Source organism: Nipponia nippon, unplaced genomic scaffold, assembly GCF_047370975.1.
Source record: "Nipponia nippon isolate SJK-2023a ecotype South Korea unplaced genomic scaffold, ASM4737097v1 scaffold_10, whole genome shotgun sequence".
NCBI lineage: Eukaryota > Metazoa > Chordata > Aves > Pelecaniformes > Threskiornithidae > Nipponia > Nipponia nippon.
This window is the reverse complement of record NW_028262291.1, coordinates 25,529,122-25,550,296: the sequence shown is the minus strand read 5'-3', so window position 1 is coordinate 25,550,296 and position 21,175 is coordinate 25,529,122. Positions and strand designations below refer to the sequence as shown.

The following is a 21,175-nucleotide window of genomic DNA, read 5'->3' as shown; positions in this document are numbered from 1 at the left end:
TACACCACCATGTTATCAATATTTGTGCAACAGTCAGTCATCACCTACCGATAAGGTCTCAAGGATGGGAAAGGAAGTTCAGCAGACCTTCACATTTCTCAACTCTGACACACCAGTGTTTTAATCATCTCATTTACTAAAAATCTCAGGTGAGATCAGTATTGACCCTACAAATAAGTTTTAACCTAAACTTGCACATGTCCAGTTAATTTACAGGGCCTGTATGACCTTTGCCAAGATTTCTCGTAATTTAGCAAGAGACCAGCTATGCACAACAGTATTGTGGTAATCTAATAAAAGCAGACATGATCTTCTGCAACTACACCATCATTTGAAAAGTAAGTTGTTGACCACAAAGCCTCGACAGAACTTCTTCACAGCTGTGGGAAGGCTGAATGAACCAATAGTCATAATCGTGGTAGAGCAAGATGGTACCAGACAAAAAGGCAAAGCGAACTTTCCTGCGAGATACTGGGATGGACTCTTTCGAAGATCCAGACAGCAACCCAAGGACACAGTCAGGCTGCAGAGGCATAGGCATGTCCCAGACCAATACTTATAGCAAAACAGTTGTTGTGCAAACAAAGGCAGTATAAAAAAAATACACATTAGAAGAGGAACATAATATAACTTTAAAAAGTGCCACTTTTTGTACAGGTGGCAAAGAAGAACTGACCTCCTGAAGCATGTTCCCGTTCTACTCATTCCTGCACAACACAGGATGAGACGGTCTGGAAACAAACAGGCTATTTAACCACATTCTTCACATACACACCATCAGAAATACAAACACTTTTATGAATAATCCCTTGAAGAAAACAATACCTTCGGTATCCTCAGAAGAGGACTCCAAACAGCGTCTCGAACTTGGTTAAGGTGCTACTATTCAAAATAAGCATAAAGACACTTAAGCAGTCATTCCAGGTCTGCCCAGAGGTCGATCTATGCAACTATTTGGTATTCTGTAGCAGATAAAGAGGAAAATGGTATAAAGAATAAGGAAAGTACATAGTAATGTTTCCTCAATTTATAGTCCCAAGCTCCAACAGTTTGCTGCTCAGAAATGTCCTGAGCTGGGTATGTCTACCCTGATGGCCTTCAGCCAATTCTTCATACAGCTGTTCGCCCAATTGCTACAAATCCTTACACATTTTCAGCACCCATACCACCTCACCGCTGGCATCTTTTTTGCTTTTGAACCTGCCAAGAGCAGAACCGACCAAATTTCAAATTGGTGTGCCTGGATCCACTCTGATTGCTCCATCTGATATTAGGTTTTTGAACTGCCATCTCCTCTTCCTCAGTCATACCTCGTAACATTTTTTTCTTTCCCATTCTTGCCACTATGTATTGGTTGATACTGCACTGACATTTGGTTGCTAACATTGAAGAGGTAACTTACTTTCATTACTTCTCAATTTTGAGTCAGAGGACATTAAGATGTTAACATTTACTTGTTTTCGTGTCCGTCTTTTCAGTTCCCTATCCATGTCAGACTTTTCCTATGCATCTTCTAGATTTTTCAGAATTTGATCCTGCCCATTTCAGCTTTTACAACTCTTACCTTATTGAATTTTACAAGCACAAGGAAGGTAGAACAGAGTCAGCAAAAACAAAAGCCACATCGATCCTACACCTTTCTTCTAAGGGTTCTCCACTATGATAAACTTTTAAATACACTCATACTTTGAAAAGAAACGATGCATCATATTATATATTCAGATCTCAACAGTCTTCCTAAACTGTTTGTTAATTTTTATACAGACATTGTCTAATGGTCATGGAAGTTCTTGCAAACAAACTTTATTAGAGACTCAGTTTGACATTTTAAAATCAAACTAGATCATCAAGTTCAGGATGTTTATTAAAAGGATACTCATGTATTCATACAAAATTCAAGACATCAATAGTTCACAGAAGAATATCTACACTTACACAGACGTGACATTAGTGTTTACTTTGAAATGCAAGAACGAAGGCTGCTAGAGAGCAGATTAAGCCTAAGAGGCCCAGAAGAGACCCCCAGTTCTGCCTTATGATGGAAACAGTACCTTCAGATGCCAAAAGAAGTTAGTTTGTAGCCAGCAAGATCATAAATGAAAGATGCTGCAGGACTGGGGCGGGGGGGAGGGGAGCAGGGAGTAATACTCAAGGCAGACAGACTGGTGGAGCTGGAAACCATGCACTTCAGCAAGCAGGCAGCCACGGAGCAGACACAACTGAGGCAGCAAGGAACTGAAGACAGAAAGGTATAGAAAGGACAATTCAGTGGCAGAAAGCGCACCAGCACCATCCCAAGCAACAGCTGAAAAGACACAACACTTACTGATTTCTCATCTAAGATTATTAGTTACAACCTCACCAGGTAAAGCAAAAGCTTAATTAGCTCCAAAGGCCAGTGAGATGTCCGACTTAGAGGAAATGTATCCAGTGTCTTGCTACACAAGGAAAACACTAATCTAAATGATCAGGCAAACTAGGGCACACCTTTGCTACTAAAAAAATTCAGGTGCAAAATAGCACCATGTTACCCAGAACACCAGAAAAAAGGATCACACTGGAATTAAAAAAATAAGTGGAAAGTTAGAAACTACAGTGAGCTACATCCTAAAAAAAAAAAAGCCTAATAAAGAACTGTAAAGTGGCTAGAAGGTAAGCATCTTCACATTTATTTTTTCAGAAGCTTACAAATAATTCAAAGCAGCAGCCCCCTTAAACTGAAGTATTGGTTGACAAGCTAAGAAAATGCTAACTAAGGAGGTGAAGTTTTCAGACACAGATAAACTGGGCTTAAAAGAAGGTTCCCCCAGAGGAGTAACCTTGTGTACTTAGATGCGAAAGCAAACAGACACTAGCCGGGTGATCGGGAGAGGCAGCTCGGTTTACCTGACGGAAGCAGTGTCAGTGTTAAAGGGGCCTGTGGTACAAAGTCTTGCTGGGAAACAGGAAGATCACCATCCCTAATAAAATTACATTAGTACTTGCACCACCTGTTTCAAAGAAGTTGGCTACAGCAGCTTGAATTTGCACTGAGTATGTTGAAACAAATCCAGTCATCTTTGCAACAGAGAGGTTCAGGATACAAGGCCCACATTGTAAGCAGGTACTGGGAACAGTTATTTCAAGCTCAGGGAAAAGTACATTAAAAGCCTCTTGCTAGAATTGAAGCATCTCATTGCTTTACATTCAAAGCCTTATATAAATATTGTCGTCACAGTGATGTGGTATAAAGCAACTGCTTGCAAAAACATAAGTCTCCCTTGGTCTTTAGCTTCAGGATGGCCAGAGATGCAAGCGAAGCAGTAGAAAAACAGCTCTCCATTCTTCAACACACAGGAGGGGAAAAATTTGTTTAAGTAAGGAGATTCAACTACATCCACAAATAAAGATGTCATCTTTCCAGTATCACTGCAGTGGCAAAACTCACCCTAATCTAGTACCCAGTCTCCAGAATGAGAGTTTGTAACCTTTCAATAAAGGGCAAGAAGCTGAGAGATGAAAGCAAAACATGAAAGCCTCCTGCTTTTTAGCACTCTATCTATGCAGGGCAGAAATGAAGAAGAATTTAAGACTATAGAGTGGCTGCAGATAAAGCCTCTACAAAGTCTTTGAGTTTTTTGTAAGGGAGAGCCATCCATTTGGGGAATGTGTTCAATTTGGGACTTTCAGAGGTCACAGAAGTAGCACACGGAGTGTCACATATGGCTGGAATCTGTCTTCCAGAAGGATCAAATACTTCCAGACTGATGACAGCCAATTGTTGTTACGCACTGATAATATTCACCATATAGAAGCATGTTAAAGTCCGCTGGGTATAACAAGAGCTAGCTTTTTCAGATCATTTTGTAGGGACTTAAGAATGCAAGGGATAAGCTTTACCTTTCAGCAGAACAGAGACCAGCTGTTAATTACAGTTCTAAGTTACTCAATGAAGTTCAAGATATTGAGAAAGACATGTAAAATGAGGTACAAACTTCCCGCCCTGCCAAAATCAGTCACAGAATTACCAGAAGAGCATATGGATACTTATTAGGAAAAAAGAGCAGACACCCTGGAGAACCTGCAATATTCTTCAGGAATCAGATCCAGTAGCACAGGTAACAGAAAGAGAAAAGGTGATCTAGAGCAAAACCTCCGGATTCTTTTGCCACATGCATTTTATTTATGTTTTGATTGCCAAGTCCACAGACAAACTGAATACCTAAAAGACTAGCCTTTCTGAGTGGGTGAGAGCTCCCATTTGTGTAGCTGTATCAGTCCTTATCCCGAATGACAGATCACGCTCCTCATTTCTGCAAAAGAGGAAACAAGAGAGACCAGGGCCTGGAGAGCAGCACAGAAGATAAGGGAGGGTCAGTGCTGAACCCTCATCCAGAGGGATGCTGCACAGCAGAGACCCCACGCAAGACAGCACACGCGTTCAGGAGGGGAGCAGATAAGCAGAGACAGGTACAGTAAGATTTTTACTATATGTAAGTTATAGACATTTCTATAAAACTCTGAAGCAGAGTACTGGTAACCTAAGGAATAACAAAAGTTAAAGTAAGTTGTAGCTAAAAGAAAGCTCTGTTTGCACCTGGTTTGCAAAAGAAGTCTCCAGGTAGGAATGCTATACTGTATCAGTTTCTACATAGCATCATGAGATGCCTGCCTACAATTTAACAGAACTTGCTATGTTTCAACACATTTTTAAAAGCACATGTGTATACACATTTGGTCAAGCACTAGTGAATAGCTTCAGATTCCTTTCATTCAACTACATATGCAACACTGCCAGGGAATCGCTTACGTACCGCGCTAGTTGCACATGTAATTTCATAGCTACAGCTTCCTGAAAAATAGTGAATATTTTAAAAATTAATCACATAGAAGTACAGAATGGGTAAAAAAATGCCAGACTTTATTTAAAATGTTACAATTCTGTTAAACAGCTGTAAGTTTCAACACACACACACACACATACACAAGTCAATTCCTCACTTCTCCGCTTTCAAAGACAACACAGCAGAAGATGGATCTCTAAGCCAAAGTCCACAAACCCTTGTGGCACAGGGGACATTTAAGTTTTTAATGTGTATAAGCAGTACTGTTACTACAAAACATAGGAAGAAAATACGCTTTATTAATACTTGCCTCCATTTGCTCCTCTCTGACTCCCATTATGTCAAAATATACTACAGCTTCTAAGATACACTTACCAAGTCAGAAAAACATTCTGAGCAACACACAGGATCAATCAATAAGCCCATTCACCCAAATATTATGCTCAACACTGTAAGCTTTCCTAAATCAAGCTTGTCCTAATTACAAAGCTAACTAAAAACACAAAATCAAGCAGCCTGTAAAAACAGCTGCAGAGGCTGACAGCCAGGGGGGCTGCACAGTCAAGTCATTGCAATGTTTCCAAACGTCGATGTTATTTCAGGCAGCAAGGCAAGCACAGCTTTGACGCTCACCACGCACACCCCCTCGCTCCAGTATGCCGCGACAGGGCTAGGCACGAGAGACACCGACAGACACCGTGCGTGCGACCGTCCTCCTGCAGGTCAGGAGTCCTGCCTTCCAAGAACAGCATCGTTTTGCCCTTCTGTGGTTTTCCTCATTGCTACCTTGAAATATCCACCATGGCTAAAGCTGCACAAAGAGTTTGTTAGGATGCAATCCCAAGCTGTTGCAGGGATAAGTGCAACGTGAGGTATGGGAAGGTTAGTACTGTGTGACAGGCAGCATCTCAAACTCCCATTCCTTCTTTCCTCTTTGCCCAACACTATTTTCACCCCCCTCCAGGCTTTTGATATTCATCGGTGGTACTGGTTTTTACACAGCATGAAGAAAGCTATTTTTAGTTTACTAACTCATTTTACGAAGGGCATATGGACTATTTCCAATACTTCCTGTAACATTTAGTTTTCCTTAATGTCATTATTATTGCCTGACTGTGACAATATGTACACATGATATGTATATACATGTAAACATGAATGTTTCATCACTTTTTGAAAATAAAAGTCTTGATTCTCCAGCCATATAATTAGGACACTAATGATTAAAAACAAAACGAAACAAAAACACCCCACTTTTTTTTCCAGATTTAAGTTCAACAGAGTGAATTCCAGAATGACCAGGAGAATTATTTAGTAAGAATTTAAGAGCCACTGACAGAGACTGAAAGGTATCGTGGTATGGATTAACAAAAAAATTGTGCCTTTACCCTCAAGTCAATTTCAAGATGTTTAAGCCAGTCACTCTACATGAATTAAAACAAATTTAAAAAGTGAAACAAGCTTCTAGGCTAATTCAGCATTATTTTTTATGGCCCTGATAGTTTCATCTGCATTCAGCATCCACAAAAAAAAGTGTTTACTTCAGTCAAAAGACAGACACTTAAGACCAGTTTTCAGGGTTCTCCAAAGTGCTACTGGTAAGGGAGAATACATTGTTAATTAGTCCATATCTAATGCACAAAGTAGTAGAGTAGCCAGTTCAGCACTGGAAGAGTTGCACATGCTTAAGGAGTTGCACAGCAAGCATACTTGTATCCACTAGTTACACCATTTTTAATATTGTTTATTTTTCATATTCATGGATTTTTTTCTACAGAATTTTGTTGTGAAAAACAGATTAACTGAGTTTCCTTTCTCTATGAAGAGCTACTAACTAGCATTAATTATTTTCCTCACCACAACGTATTCCTGAAAAAACATAAAAGCGATTATCACCATTTCCTCAGCAGAGAAGTCTATCAGGGATTTTTACAGCTTTGACAGATAAAAAGGGCTTGGTGTAACGTAACTCAACCTGCTAAAAAAGTGACAAGAGACTAAAATACACATTCATAGAATGGAGTTGTAGGAGGACAGCACCGTTTGCATCATCCAGTCCTTTCCTTGTACCAGAGAGAGACCATTCCCTGTAGAGCCTCTTAAAAGGCCTAATTTTAAGTCTCTCAGCAAAAGAGCTTCCACCAGTTGCCTTCAACCAGATTTGCAAAACAGACTTTCACTCAGCAAGAACAATCCAATAATCATTTCTCATGTAATATTCAGTTTATTTTACACTGAAAGTGATAAGCAATATATTGCAGCTTTTGTGTTAACAGAAGGTGCTTAATGACCCAGAGACTAGCACAAGGGCTCTTGGTTTTGGCATCCACAAAAGCTTATGTTACAAATAGGTCGTTAGCAGAGACAGGCATTAAGTTTCTGTGTATTAAAGAAAATGCAACCTATTCCCCCACCCAGCTACTGCCAGGTAGAGGCAGCAGTGACCCTGAATGTTTGCAGGGATGACTAATTCCTGCTTCTTCAGTCTGAGTTTCAGAAGTACCAAGTGAGTCATCTGCCCCATTGATCCAATTACCTCGCACGTAATACATTAAGACTCGAGACACCATTAGGTCCCAGAGTTAGTCCTGAACCTATAGACACAATATACAGAGTATCTGAGGTGTGGAAGAGGCTATTTCTGCTGTAGTTTATATTCAGAAGAGGAATCCCAAAGTACCTAATTCACATTTAAATAACCTCTACACATTTCTTCTCCTGGACTTTATGGGTTTACAAACTATCAACGCAACACAACAAATACACATAGAGGCACTCTGGCAGTGAGGTTCACAGCAAGCATGCTTCCAATCCTTCTTTCTGGGAGAGGCTAACTCAGTCTTGCCAGGTTTGAAAAAGCACTGTCTGCTAGAACTTGCCAGATCACTTACTGCTATGTGTGACCCATCACACCAACTGCTAAACTTTCTTGAACTGGTTTTCATCCTTAAAAGCAACTATGACACCATGGCCTGTTACTCTGTATGCTGACAGCTGATATGTAAACAAAGTCCTTGTGCAAGGATGTCACTAGTCACCTGGAGAACGTTTCACTCGTGTCTCATCCTACCTTGCTGCTGCCTCAAAATTCTCCTAAAAGATGAAGTAGTCCTAGGACTGCATCCTGTAGCGTGCAGGACATCTGTCAAGTGTTTCTCTCTAAGCATTCTGCTCAGTTTCTTCAAGTTAATCCAGGCAAAATTTCACTGAGAAAATGCAAGAGAAGATGATAAAAAAGATGGACTAAGGGGGGGAAAAACCCCCAAGCCGCAGAAGCAGGATGCTTTGTAAAGAAAAAAAAGAAAAAAATACATTTAAAAATAAGCTCCCTTCCTAATTGCTCTATGTCTTTTACACGCTCTGTTGATTGTATTCAGGGTTCATCTATTTTATTTATTGACAAATTAATAAAAATTAATTTGACTTGAATCCTCTGTCAGCTCTCTACAGCGTCCGACAACTGCTCCTTTAGTAAGTGGTTGACACCATTCAAGGCAAAACCATGGGAACTTTCTTCACTTCATCCAAGGGAAACTTTCTTCAGAGATGAAAACCGAGAGCTCATTTTGAATCAAAGATCCTTATGCTCCAACTTTATGTGAAAGGTGACTTCAGTGCATCAAAACAAGTCCAAAATATTTGAAGCCATTTTGTCAAGTCCAAGAAATATAGGGGGATTTCAAGTATGTCAAGCTGAACCTGGCTCAGATGATGGAAGGCTGCAAACACATTAATTTACCTTGAAATAGATCACAAAAGGTCAAAATAACTGCCAGATTCAGTTAGTGTTCAAGTTAAGCTCAGGAAAGTGAACCCTGTCATTTCTGTGCAAGAAAAGTAAAATGATGATGTCCCCTTCCTCCCCGAGTTCATCTGCATTTCAACCTCCTCTATTAAATGCAAATATTCCTACCTGCCAACTCCAAAATGCAAGGAGGATTTACCGGGGCGCGGGGGGGTGAGGAATGCAAGTGACAGAGCAGAGATTAAGGGGCAAAGTGCTCCCAGGTAGGTGCGACTGAGCATCTGCAGGGGACAGATTTGCCATAGGGGACACTGGCCATTTGTAGCAGTAGGTCACGGTAACAGCTGAGGCACAAGCACAGTGGTCAGCATCAGGTCTGCTTCAGAATGTTCCCTGCTATCTTATTACCAAGAAAGCAGAAGAAAGCTGTAAAACCCACCTGCCTAGGAAATGGAGAAGGAACATTTCTGGGTTTGGCACCACATCCCATTCCTTTCTTGTACTCACAAATCATGCCAGAGTACTGCGAAAACGATAGATCCCAAGTCTAAACATGACAGCTATCAGTTTACGATGTACCTGAAATCTTCGAGTTAGATAGTAGCTCAAGATGAAACTACTATGACCAAGCAACTTCAGGAACACTACGCGCTGAGCTCAGAAAACTTATTGGAAGTAAATAGTCAGTTACGCATATTTTAATTGCAAAAACCTACATTTTCTTAAAGAAAGGCATGTAGCAGAATCAAATTTAAGTTTTGAACACTAGTTCTTAAACAGTATTAAAGGCTTAAAAGACAATGTATTCCAGCTAAGTGATCATTTGTGAGAATACATTGGGGAAAAAAATTTTTTTTTCAGTCCAAACAATTTCTTAGGAGCTAATATTATCACCAGGGTGTATGTAATAGCAACAACCACCAGCTTTAAAGCAGCAAATGGGAATTTACTTTAAAAAAAGTTTTGAATTAAATAGTAACCGATGACAAACACAAAATCTCCCGTGTTGCACTTATATGCACTTACCTACAAATAACTAGGTACTTACACTTGCAAATAGAAACACTACTTAGCTACAACTGGTTCTTTTTGCCTCCCACAGCTCATGCACAACTCCACCACCTGTCCTGTGAAGCCACCAGCTAATAACGTACACCAATACCAAATTCTTCTTTTCCCAATTTCCCTACAGGCAAGCTCTCCTTAAAGTGTTTTCCCTGCTTGACTGGTTTTCACTGCATTCTTCATTTGCAGCCCCTAAGAAACGAGTTTCTACAGCAAAGTTCTTCTCAAGTCTGCTCAGAACATACCTACCAGCAGCACTGCAATAACTGAAGCTTTTCTGCTTGCAAATCCATGGATCTTGAACGGAGCACCTGAGATGTCTTGGACCATATTCGTTATTAAATACAGCAAATCAGGGAACAGCCTCATTACACAGCGTTCAAATAATTGTCTCCATTCACAGAGAAGTTTTCTTTCTGAACCTTTTAAAGTGTTTAACGATGTAATACAACAGACACTTTAAAAAGGTGCTGGAACACTGATGTAGCATGAACTAAACTAGATATCAGGTCCAGGTCAGCTGGCATTTAACATTCAGAAAGACGTATCAGTGCTTCCCTTATGATGGTGGTTATGCAACTTGCATTTTGTACACAGATACCACTCCTAATAAGAGCACAAGAAAATATTCTTCTGAAATAGAATGAACATACCTGATCCTCAAAAGCCCTCTCATTATTTGTGGCAGAGGGCATCTATCCATTCACTAGGATGCGCAGGACTCTGATCAGTGTAAATGAGGAAGGAACAGAAAGTATGCATGGCTCACACAATTCAAAGAACTGAATTAGTGAAACAGCCATTCTTCCTTAAAGTGATTACGGGTCATTACTCAAGAAGAGCAAGCTCATGTCAATTTGAAGAACAGTCGTGGGACCACCATAAGGAAGTTTAAAGCTGCCTTAGGAGCCTGCAAGGGAAACACTCAAGTAGTTACAACCTTAGCTCTAAAAACGTCACCCACCTTATATATGACAAATCCGAACAGACTGCAGAGACCACATGAGCCTGAATACAAGAAAATTCTATTCTGCTAAAACCTAGCAGGATCTGAAAGTGCGACTCAGGCTTGCTTGATTATGCAGACTATCCTAATCCTTCAGCATATGCCACAGTGAACAAGGTATACATTTCAGTAGCTCAGCATTGTCAAAAGAAATGTTCTGAAAACCCATCTCATTTCTGAAAGGTTTAGGAAAGAAAGCAGAAACATGTTTGGGTGAGGCCTAACATTAATTACGTATTACAGGCTGCTCTACATAGGTACATGTACTTATTTTTTTAATCTGAAAAACTCCCCCCGCAGCTATCATCTAAGTGCTGAAAGCTCAAAGCAGTGGATTTATCTCTCGTCAGCATCATGCTTAATTCCCAAGGAGGAAGAGATTTCCAGACTGGTACAGAAAGGGTTATGACCACTTTCAGGAAGCTTGTTGCTTCATGCTTAAGTGTTTGATTTCAGAACAAGGTATTTGCAGATACTTTTATCAGTTACACTTTTACTTAGCGAGACAACCTTATACAGCAGAGTAAGAAACATGACTGTATATGCCCACATATGCAGCAAACTACCATCCAGCTACTGCGGCGAACCACCAAAAAGACCTCCTTGTTGCAGCTTCTGTATGTCTTTGCAGTAAGCTTCAGTACTCATGCAGGTTACCCGAGCAGTAACACCTATACTGTTTAATTTACTCTGTGACTGTATTGACCAGAGTACCACAGGTACATCCAGACACCGCAGTGACATCCTTACATGCAGGATACTACCGAACAATGCCAAATTACTTCCAAACCAGCAGAAGATAGGACTTGATGCCATCTATTGCTCTAAGAAGGAATGCTCTCTACCACCTAGACAAACACATACAAAGGAAGACTTTTCTGTCTAGAAAACAGTTACATATGCCATCTTCCATTGGACACTAAAAATCAGAGACAGAGGCATTTACATCAACAGAATTGTATGCCCTCTATTTTTCAGTAAACTAGTAAAACAGTTACCATTAAGCAAGCTGAAGTCCTTGAGTCTTTTAGTCATCCTTACATTCACTAAGCGGCCCCTTACAACTTAGTACAGGACAGTTTGTTAAGGCTTGACTTACGGATTATGCTTTACAGTAAAGCAGTGCCACTAAAATTTATTACAAGTTTTAACAAACTCAAACCAAAATAATACACTTATGACCTCTGAAGGAAAGCAGTTCTTGCAATTATCTGCATTATGTACACAAATCATTTTGGGAAAGTCTAAGCAAGACAAGGGAGGGTAAGACAGAAGCATAATCGTAAAGGTTTCTTTACCCGACATCATTATGTCGAGAAACCTGCTTTATAATACACAACTCCCACTCTTGCTTATCAAAAAACTCTACACACAAGGCTACATTTCTCACTGTATCTTGACATACTCTGCATAAACTAATAACTTTGCATTAAATCTGCCTTAATAAAAGAGATCCAGATTACAAGAGGAATTCTTGTGTCTTATGGTTATACTTTGCTCCGATTGGAAAATCATTTGTCACCATGAGACCTGAGGAAGCTTTCTCCTAACTGACCCCGTACAAATATCCATTTTACATTTGTGATTGGAATACTTAAGTTGCTCTCTTATTTATGCATTACAGCCATTTACTACACACTTATTGAAGAAACAATCCCTCGTACATGTTCTTAAATGCATTAACTCATTCCCTATATTCCTGTGACTACGCACACTCGTCACCCCAAAAAAGCTTACAGCTCTCTAATCTGATCTTTGAGTAGTTTATCCAAGCAAAACAAAAAAAGGGGGAGGAGGGGAAGGCTACCCACAATAAATTTGTATACTTGGTAATACAATGAGTAACATAAAGAACATTTTTTCAACAACTTTGAGTTACAAAAAAAACACCCTGTGGCTGAAGCCCATAAAATCAAACTTGCTTCAAGCTGAGGGAATATTCAGATGAAGTAACGGTTACATGTTTTTCTCCTTATTATGATTTTAGACAGCTACTATAGGGATAAGGTGGTATTTTGGTCTGACCTGGTAAGCTGTTCTTATGGAAGACTAACAGTTTTAGAAGTACTTATTCCAGAATTAAGCTCTACTGCTCTCAGAAGTTAAATATGAACACCTGTAAAATTAATTTGCAAGGCCTTTACCACTTCTATCTGTAACATTTGCACTGTGCACAAGAGCAAACCTTTTTCAAAATTAAATCTGTATATATTAGCATGTATGAAATTCATGTGCAATTGCATTTATTTATCAAGCATGCCTGTGAAGTTTAGGAAAGAAGTTTTCAACTCACTTATTTCACTAGCAACCTGGTCCAGTTTTTCTTTTGACCTGCTGATGAGAACCACCTTCATTCCACGTCTTGCTAACTGCAACAAAACAAAACAAGAGACATAAGAAAAACCATAAACTGCTTTCAAGTTAGTATCCTTATTAAAGGAATTGTATAATTCGTCAAACATTACAACAATATATGACAAGCAAGTTTGAAAAAATAACAATTTTAAAGAGAGACATGAAAGGGTAAACCAGGACAAATACTTCCACGCTACTTCTTACTTGATTCCCTTCACAACAAATTTATCATCTTCTCAGTCATCCAATACAGGTGTATAGGCATTTTTATAAAACAGAAAACCAACAGCAGATATTTTACAGAACTTTTACAACGCCTCTGCAACTCAGATCAAAGTAGTTATTACCCATAATTGTTTAAGATGCCAAGTTAAGATATCCATGGTCACTAGGACAACCACGTTGCAAAATTACACCAGCACTCAATACTTGCTTCCTTTAGTCAGGTTACGCTCTTCCTTTGTACTAATCATAGGTATGAAGGTTAAATTTACTCATGCAGCTCTTTTAGGGAAGCTGTGTAACTTAAGCTGTGGCCTGAGCATATCCAGGTTATCAAATCAGACCTACCGCTGCAGGTTTGCAATGTGGTCTAACAGCTCAATTTAAAACTGTCTGCAGAAAGACAGCTACGTATCTGAATTACTCTGCAATGAAAACAAACAACGTTTGTAACTACTGTAAGTCCCCGTTCCAGTGAAAAGTAAAACCAATATATCCACAGTTCATAGTGACACTGCTCTTCAGACACTTAACACCTACGTATTAAAAAAACAGGTAAGTTCTCATTGCTCCAATAAAACTCCTTCACTGCCTTAGGAAGCAGATGAGAATAGGTCTTAAAGGAAATCTAAAAAACCCCACCAAAACCACAGCATAGTATAGCCACAACCTAAAGTGACTTAATCTCATCTACCATTCTAGCAGAAGTAGGCAAAACAAGAAAGCTTCTTTCACAGAGAAGTATGACAGAATTCATCAGCAAACTCTGCACTTCACTCCCATGTGTGATCTCTGAGCAGAAGAAATCTCATACTAGATCTCTCATGAGCCTAGAGTGAGGTGTGATGAAACCAAAGACACTCACACTAGGAACTGCTAACAAACCACCGCCAAGTTCAGGCTTACGGGTAACTTACGCTTTCCGCTCAAGGAAATGATCTAGTGTTATGAGGATGATTGTCTAAGAGTCCACACACACATCCACCTCCAGAGAAGCACCTGGCTCACTGGAATAAACTTTTCATAAAGCCAAGCTGTAGGCTTGGAGGGCAGGGGAGAGAAGGGAATAACACAGCATTCTCTCATTCCACAGGATCAAGGCGGCAAAGGCCAATACTTTACCTAAAGTATCTCAGCCTGTGACACCGAGGACAACCTGAAAGTAATCTACTCAGAGTCTGAAACAGCTGCAGTTCCCATGGGGCAAAAAAGCTCCAGAGATGTTCCTCATGGGTGCAAGCTCCAGACCGTTGACACGTAATTTGCTTTCTTTCAGCAGTCATAACCTCTGAGCTCCCAGATTGTTTAAGTAGGTACCTGAGCTTTATGGAAAGGTATCCAGCTGTACTTGTCTCAAAAGCCGAGGAGGCAAAGCCATGCCAACGCACCTAGTTAGTGGAACCTCAGCACATTTAGAGAACTTCCACAAGAGTGAGCTTGATAGAAACTGTTGCTATGTTGACACTAAAGGGACACACTTTGAGAAGTGCATCTGAAATCTGGAAATGGAAACCCATTTGCAAGACGAATTCTCGGAGTACAGAGCACACAAAATGGCCAAGGTAAGAACCTGTAAGGAGGAACGAATACCACTTAAGAGAAGTAATCAAACGTGGAAAAGATACAGTGCTCAACAGCAAGTTCAGTTTGAGTCTGATGAAACCGATCAGTTTCTGCGGAGCACTCTGAATTCACTGGTAGAGGCCTAGTGAGTTGAAGAGAACCACAACATTCCAAAGAGCAACAATGATCCTCTGAGATCCCAGCAACTAATTACATTTTTATGTAAGGAACAAGGAAGACTCAGTTGCTTTGTAGATAACCTGCCATTATACTTGGATCTTTGGCCAGTGCCCCTAGGATCATGAAAAGACTGAATAAGACGACCTTAAAACTAATCACAAAAGCTCACCCAAAGTAGCAAACATTGGGAAGATGCTCTTGTAGCCTAAGGACTGACGCAAGCAAGAGTCACCATTCTAATAGAGTTGGTGGATGTAGGTGTCCGATTTCCTTAAATCCCATGTTAGTAACTAACACATTTTCCACTTTGGTAGTGAAACACAGCTGTTGTTAAAGCCCTTTCTCTCCAAGATGGAAAGGAATGTCATTGACAGCCCACCAAAGCAGAGTTAAAGCTCTTGTTAGAGCAGGTATAGGAAAAAGATCTACAAAAAGCAATACTAAGCAGATGTGCATAGCAGAGTACTGCAGAGTATGCAATGGGATCGCAACCTCTAGTTTATCACTAGCATACAAATACATCTGAGATTAAATTGAACTCATGATTTGCAAAAGCAAACAGCAGACAGCAAGAGAGGGGCAATAAGTAGCAACTCCTGACCATATCCTTTAAAACAAACAAAAAAAAAAAAAGGAAAAAGAAAGAAGTGCGCTGCTTTGGAATCAAAGACTGGGCAAGCATTACTCAAACAGAGAAGAAAACTTGCATTTACCATGGCACTGCCTTTCATGAAGGGGTGGTCTAGTGATGAAAAGGATATCAGTGCTGAGCACAGAAGAAAGATCTTAATACTGCAAGAGTGAAAAGCGTAAAAATGGCTCTTTGCTTGGAAAAGTAGGAAAGCAACCAACAGAGCAGAGTATAACCAGAGAATCTACAAACTCGTAACATTCTTCCATCACTTACTGGTGACCATGTCAAACTTTAGAAGAGGCGATTCTCAACACACCGTTACTTTTCTCACAAACTCCTCGAAGGAGAAAGAAGTAATCTGCATGATTATAATCACAGCCACCAGTGCCCAGGCAGCTGTATGACAGTGGCATTTATAGTAACCTGATGGGAATTTCTAGTAGAAAGTCAAGCCTCTGCTGGCAGTCTTATGAAGATATCTGTAGAGTTAATTGAAAGATTGAGAAGTCTTTTCAGGTATTCCACATTTCACCCTGCATTCACACTTGACTTCATCAAGTGTTCTTCATTCATGTAAACTGTCAGAGGGCAGTTATGTGTTTTATTCTAAATTAAAAAATAACAATAATATATTTTATTAAATAGAAATGTGTTTTATTCTATAGCCCAAGAATGAGTATTTGTACCCTTTGGGGTGCTTTTGGGGTGCTCTATGCCTACAGCAGAGAAGCTGAAACAGTCAGGTGTTTCTCAGCAGGATCTCATACTTGTGATCAGCTTTCCTAATAGGGGTTTGTATACAGGGGTCTGCAAGCAGCACACATTTGTGTTTGAAGGCAGCCTGGTTCTCAGAGGCACCAGCAGAACATAAAGCAAGCTGTAGTTTCACTCACCCGATAACCTAACATATAGATCCTGAAACTGATCTCCCATGATGTTCAGAGGGTGTCTCCTACACCAGAAGGCTTCCTCCTGATAGTGCTATGCCCTGGGCACAATGACCTCCTTCCACTTGCTCTAGGCAGTTAAATTTAAGTGTTGCATCATTGCTTCAGTGCCATGTAACTGGGATATTTGGCATGTGTGAGCTGTCAGCTCTACGCCAGAATCGGGTACTGTTGGCATCAGGCTTAATTCCCTTTGCAGCCAACTCCCCCTATCTTGACCCAGTAGGACGAGGTGCTACTTTCTGCAAAGCAGAAAGGAATTGGGGGGCTAGGGGTGCAGGTGGCAGGGCACATAGAGATGGAAAGGAAATCTGAAGGGCAAGGACTACCTGTAAAGATGAACACTACTTTCCCTGTGGGCACCGCAGAACAAAAAATTCCAGAAAAAGGGAACCTCTCACTGCTGATCTCCTCACACAAAGTCATGCTGGTATTTCAGAGAACACAAAAATGAGTACAGACAGCCTTACTTTTGCTGGAGTTGAAAGTTATTTTTGCTATAAATTGTTGTAGTCAGCACTATTCGTCATGATGTTCTCTGGGCTTATAGGCTAAATTGCCCCATACTAACAGGCACTTTCTGTCTTAAGCAATACATTCCAGTACCATATTTGGAGCCCACATATCCATCAAGAGCAAAAGTATAGTAAAAGAGATAGAGGTAAAACCCAGCTTCAGAGACTTCATGAACTATAGGGAATAATTGGAACATACTGCAGGCAGCTAGAAATGCCATTTAGTCAGTACCTGGAAATACCAAAAGGAAACACCACAGGTTGAGAAAGTGAAAATAATTGTTAACGACTAAAAAAAGTTAAAAATAAAACCTGAAGGACAAGGTAAGGGCTGAAAACACTATTCACAAATAAAGGAAACTAACAAAAAGAGATACAACTTTTGACTGATCACCTGAGGGAGGCAAGGCAAGAGACCTCTTTCTCCACAGATATCTATGTTCAGATAAGGTGAGGAGATATGACCTTCTGCTTGACAGAGTTGAGACAGCATGACATCTTGCCAAAGACTAAGATACACTTCCAAGTGATAAGGATTCTTACCTCTTCTGCATAGGCTTTTCCAATCCCATCAGTAGCTCCTGTGACCACTGAAAAAGACAGACAGACATACATTAGTTGCTTTACAGAAATAACTGCAATGGGTGTTCATTAGCAAGCCATTAAAGTACTCATTCCAGCCAAGAGTCACATCAAAGTTTCTGCAATAGGTGTACAACCTATTAAATCTCTTGGGGAACTCACACTGAAATCTTTCCATATGTAAGAAAGGAGAGGAAGATAAGGAATTAGAGCCTAACAGTTACTTTAAGAATCACGTTCAGCACCCCTTCTCATGCTAGTCCTCTGGCCTACTACACTTCTTCAGAAGCCTTGCAGACTAAGAGAGATTTCTAAGTCACTTAACTAAAAAGAAAAGCTCAGTTATGACTATTAAACCAGCTCTCAACTTAGTTTTACATATACAGTAAAACAAAAAGTATCTTAAAGCCTGCAAGCATCCAATAAAACAAACATTTTAGGACATGGACAACACGTCTTTGTTAGTGACTCTCCAGTAGATTTCAGATCCCTGTGACCATTGTGCTTACCAGCAGCAGGTATGAGTGACTGATGCAGCCATCAGCTGCAAACTGGGCTTCTAGAGCTTAAACTTTTTCACCCATGGATGACTGGGATCTGTGTCAAGCCTCAAGTCTTTCTAGGATTCTTTTCCACATGCTGAGAAGCTCTGAGTGACTCAACATGCCATTAGTTTGACAGATTATTCCAGGGCTCTCACCACACCAGTGGCTGATCATCTCAGTTTACTCACTAAGTAGCAATTTCTCCATCCAGAATCTGCTTCTCCAACTACTTTTTAAGCAAGCACATTCAGCACCACTTCCTTTTTCTCTCAGCTCTTCCTTCTCATCAAATCCCATGCCTACACCTCAACATCCTTACTCATTTAGCTCTCCACTCATTAATATGTCTCTGCTCTCACTCTCCAGGTGGCTACAGAATATACTGGATTTTTCTGTTTGTCCTCATGTCAGATCAGAACAGCTTGGTATGTGCTTCCACTGCTTATCCCAGAACACAGGCATGCCCAAATAATTGGGCTTGTTTAACATTTCAGAAAACTGAACTGAGAGTGTTGGTTCAACTCTCAGGTCAACCTCTACCTGAGTGAAACTCAGAGCAGACAGAGGTGCTGTCGGGCACTGGGGTTCAGCAATAACTTCCCTTCAGGGCACCAGAAGGAGATGTGTTTGCATGTTTCTAAATTGGAGACACATGGATTTGACAGATGGACCATTCGGTGGATAAGAAATTGGCTGGATGGTCGCACTCAAAGAGTTGCGGTCAACAGCTCGATGTCCAAGTGGAGACCAGTGACAAGTGGCATTCCTCAGGGGCCAACGCTATTTAACATCTTTGTTGGCGACATGAACAGTGGGATTGAGTGCACCCTCAGCAAGTTTGCCGACACCACCAAGCTGTGTGGTGCAGTCGACACGCTGGAGGGAAGGGATGCCATCCAGAGGGACTTTGACAGGCTGGAGAGGTGGGCCCGTGCGAACCTCACGAGGTTCAACAAGGCGAAGCGCAGAGGTCCTGCACATGGGTCGGGGCAATCCCAAGCACAAATACAGGCTGGGCAGAAAATGGATTGAGAGCAGCCCTGAGAAGGACTTGGGGGTGTTGGTTGATGAGAAGCTCAACATGACCCAGCAATATGCGCCTGCAGCCTAGAAAGCCAGCCATATCCTGGGCTGCATCAGAAGAAGCATGATCAGCAGGTCGAGGGAGGTAATTCTCCCCCTCTACTCTGCTCTCATGAGGCCCAACCTGTGTTACTGTGTTCAGCTCTGGGGCCCCCAATATAAGAAGGACGTGGACCTGTTGGAGCAAGTCCAGAAGAGGGCCACAAAGATGATCAGAGGGCTGGAGCACCTCTCCTGTGAAGACAGGCTGAGAGAGTTTGGGTTGTTCAGCCTGGAGAAGAGAAGGCTCCGGGGAGACCTTATAGCCACCTTCCAGTACCTGAAGGGGGCCCTCAGAAAAGTTGGACATGGACTTTTTACAAGGGCATGTAGTGATAGGACAAGGGGTAATGGCTTTAAACCGAAAGAGGGTAGATTTAGAATAGATAAAAGGAAGAAATTCTTTACTGTGACGGTGGTGAGGCACTGGGAACAGGTTGCCCGGAGAAGTTGTGGATGCCCCATTCCCTAGAAGTATTCAAGGCCAGGTTGATGGGGCTTTGAGCAACATGGTCTAGAGGAAGGTGTCCCTGCCCATGGCGGGGGGGTTGGAACTAGATGATCTTTAAGGTCTCTTCCAACCCAGACCATTCTATGATTCTGTGATTTGATTAGTCACTGCTTGCAGATCACCCATAACAGTTAGCATGCAAACAGCAGCCAGAATATTTCTGTTTGAGTAATAACAGCTAGGAAATGCTGTAACCATTTCAGTTTCTGTGCCTGCTAGCTATAAATAAGTGGACATAATAACAAGTGATGAAGCCACCAGCAAAGGTCCTATTTGAGCTTCAATGGCCAGCCAACAGTGCAATAACAGGCTAAGAATGAAAGATCCAGTCATGCCCCTGACTCAGTGACTTAGAAGTGACCACAGATGAATGTATATGCACATACATTTATCCAGTCCCTGGTTTCAAGGTGTATTTGAAAGATGCCATAGCACCAGTGTGATAAGGATATGCAGGACTGTACCGTTAGCATACTAACACATACTGCACACACAGGATACTCTGGCTAGTAAATGGAGTTCTAACTGCTGCACTGTCAGCCCCAGTGAATTTTATGGAGAAAGCTTAAGTGTCTGTGTCACATCTTTTTGCCACCTCCTATCCAGCCACGATTAGGGAAGTGTGAGTAGCAGTTTTGTTATAGAAACAAATCCATATATAGAAAGGTCAAGCTAGGGTCCAAGTGACAAAAAAAGCAAACCTTGAGGAAGAAATCAAGAATACATTCCCAGGAGTCCACTTGCCTGCAACCAAACTTGTACCAATATTGTTATCCGTTTAGCAAGACAGCATTACAGTTCTGCAGGATGGCACCATCCCTTTAGTTCAAGGACTAACAAGTTCCAGTTTCATCCCTGCTGATCTTGCGTTTCACATTATGCATTATCACACAATTCATTATTACTTCAGCAAAACAATGAAACAAACAAGAGGACAGTGGAAACCTGTACCAGTACCACTCCCTGTTAGGCTTACAACAGTAGTTGGACATGTTCTGAGCTGACCCAATCTGGAAAACATTCAACTTCAGTGACTTGGTGAAAGGGGTTGTTTCCTTCGTTATAGTTAGTGAGGTACCTAAAGAACAGCCACTCCCTGTAACACTTACAGATCGTTTCTCCTCCTTCCAACTCAAAATTCACGGACTTAATGGTTTTATTCCCAGATAACAAGCTCAGCATTTTAAAATACTGTTTTCTGACACTGCGAGTTGTTCAGCTTCTAGCAACTACAGCTGAGAGTGCATGCTCCGTAAGGCACGGACTCCAAAGAGCATCTGTAGCACTTTAAAGGCCTAGTAAAGTGCAAGTACAATTTCAGTCAAGGATATTTACCTCATTTATTGCATCCATTGCTTAG

At 41.0% G+C, this 21,175-nt stretch overlaps 1 protein-coding gene across 1 annotated transcript in view; it reads right to left on the bottom strand.

Moving 5' to 3' along the window:
* HSD17B12 (hydroxysteroid 17-beta dehydrogenase 12) overlaps positions 1 to 21,175 on the bottom strand; it is a 93,835-nt gene that overhangs the window by 38,969 nt on the left and 33,691 nt on the right. Inside the window, exons 2-3 of the mRNA XM_087746009.1 lie at positions 17,599 to 17,645; positions 12,933 to 13,008 (exon numbers count right to left, since the gene is read on the bottom strand). Coding sequence (XP_087602135.1) covers positions 12,933 to 13,008; positions 17,599 to 17,645 — 123 coding nt within the window. The remainder of the gene's footprint in view (positions 1 to 12,932; positions 13,009 to 17,598; positions 17,646 to 21,175) is intronic.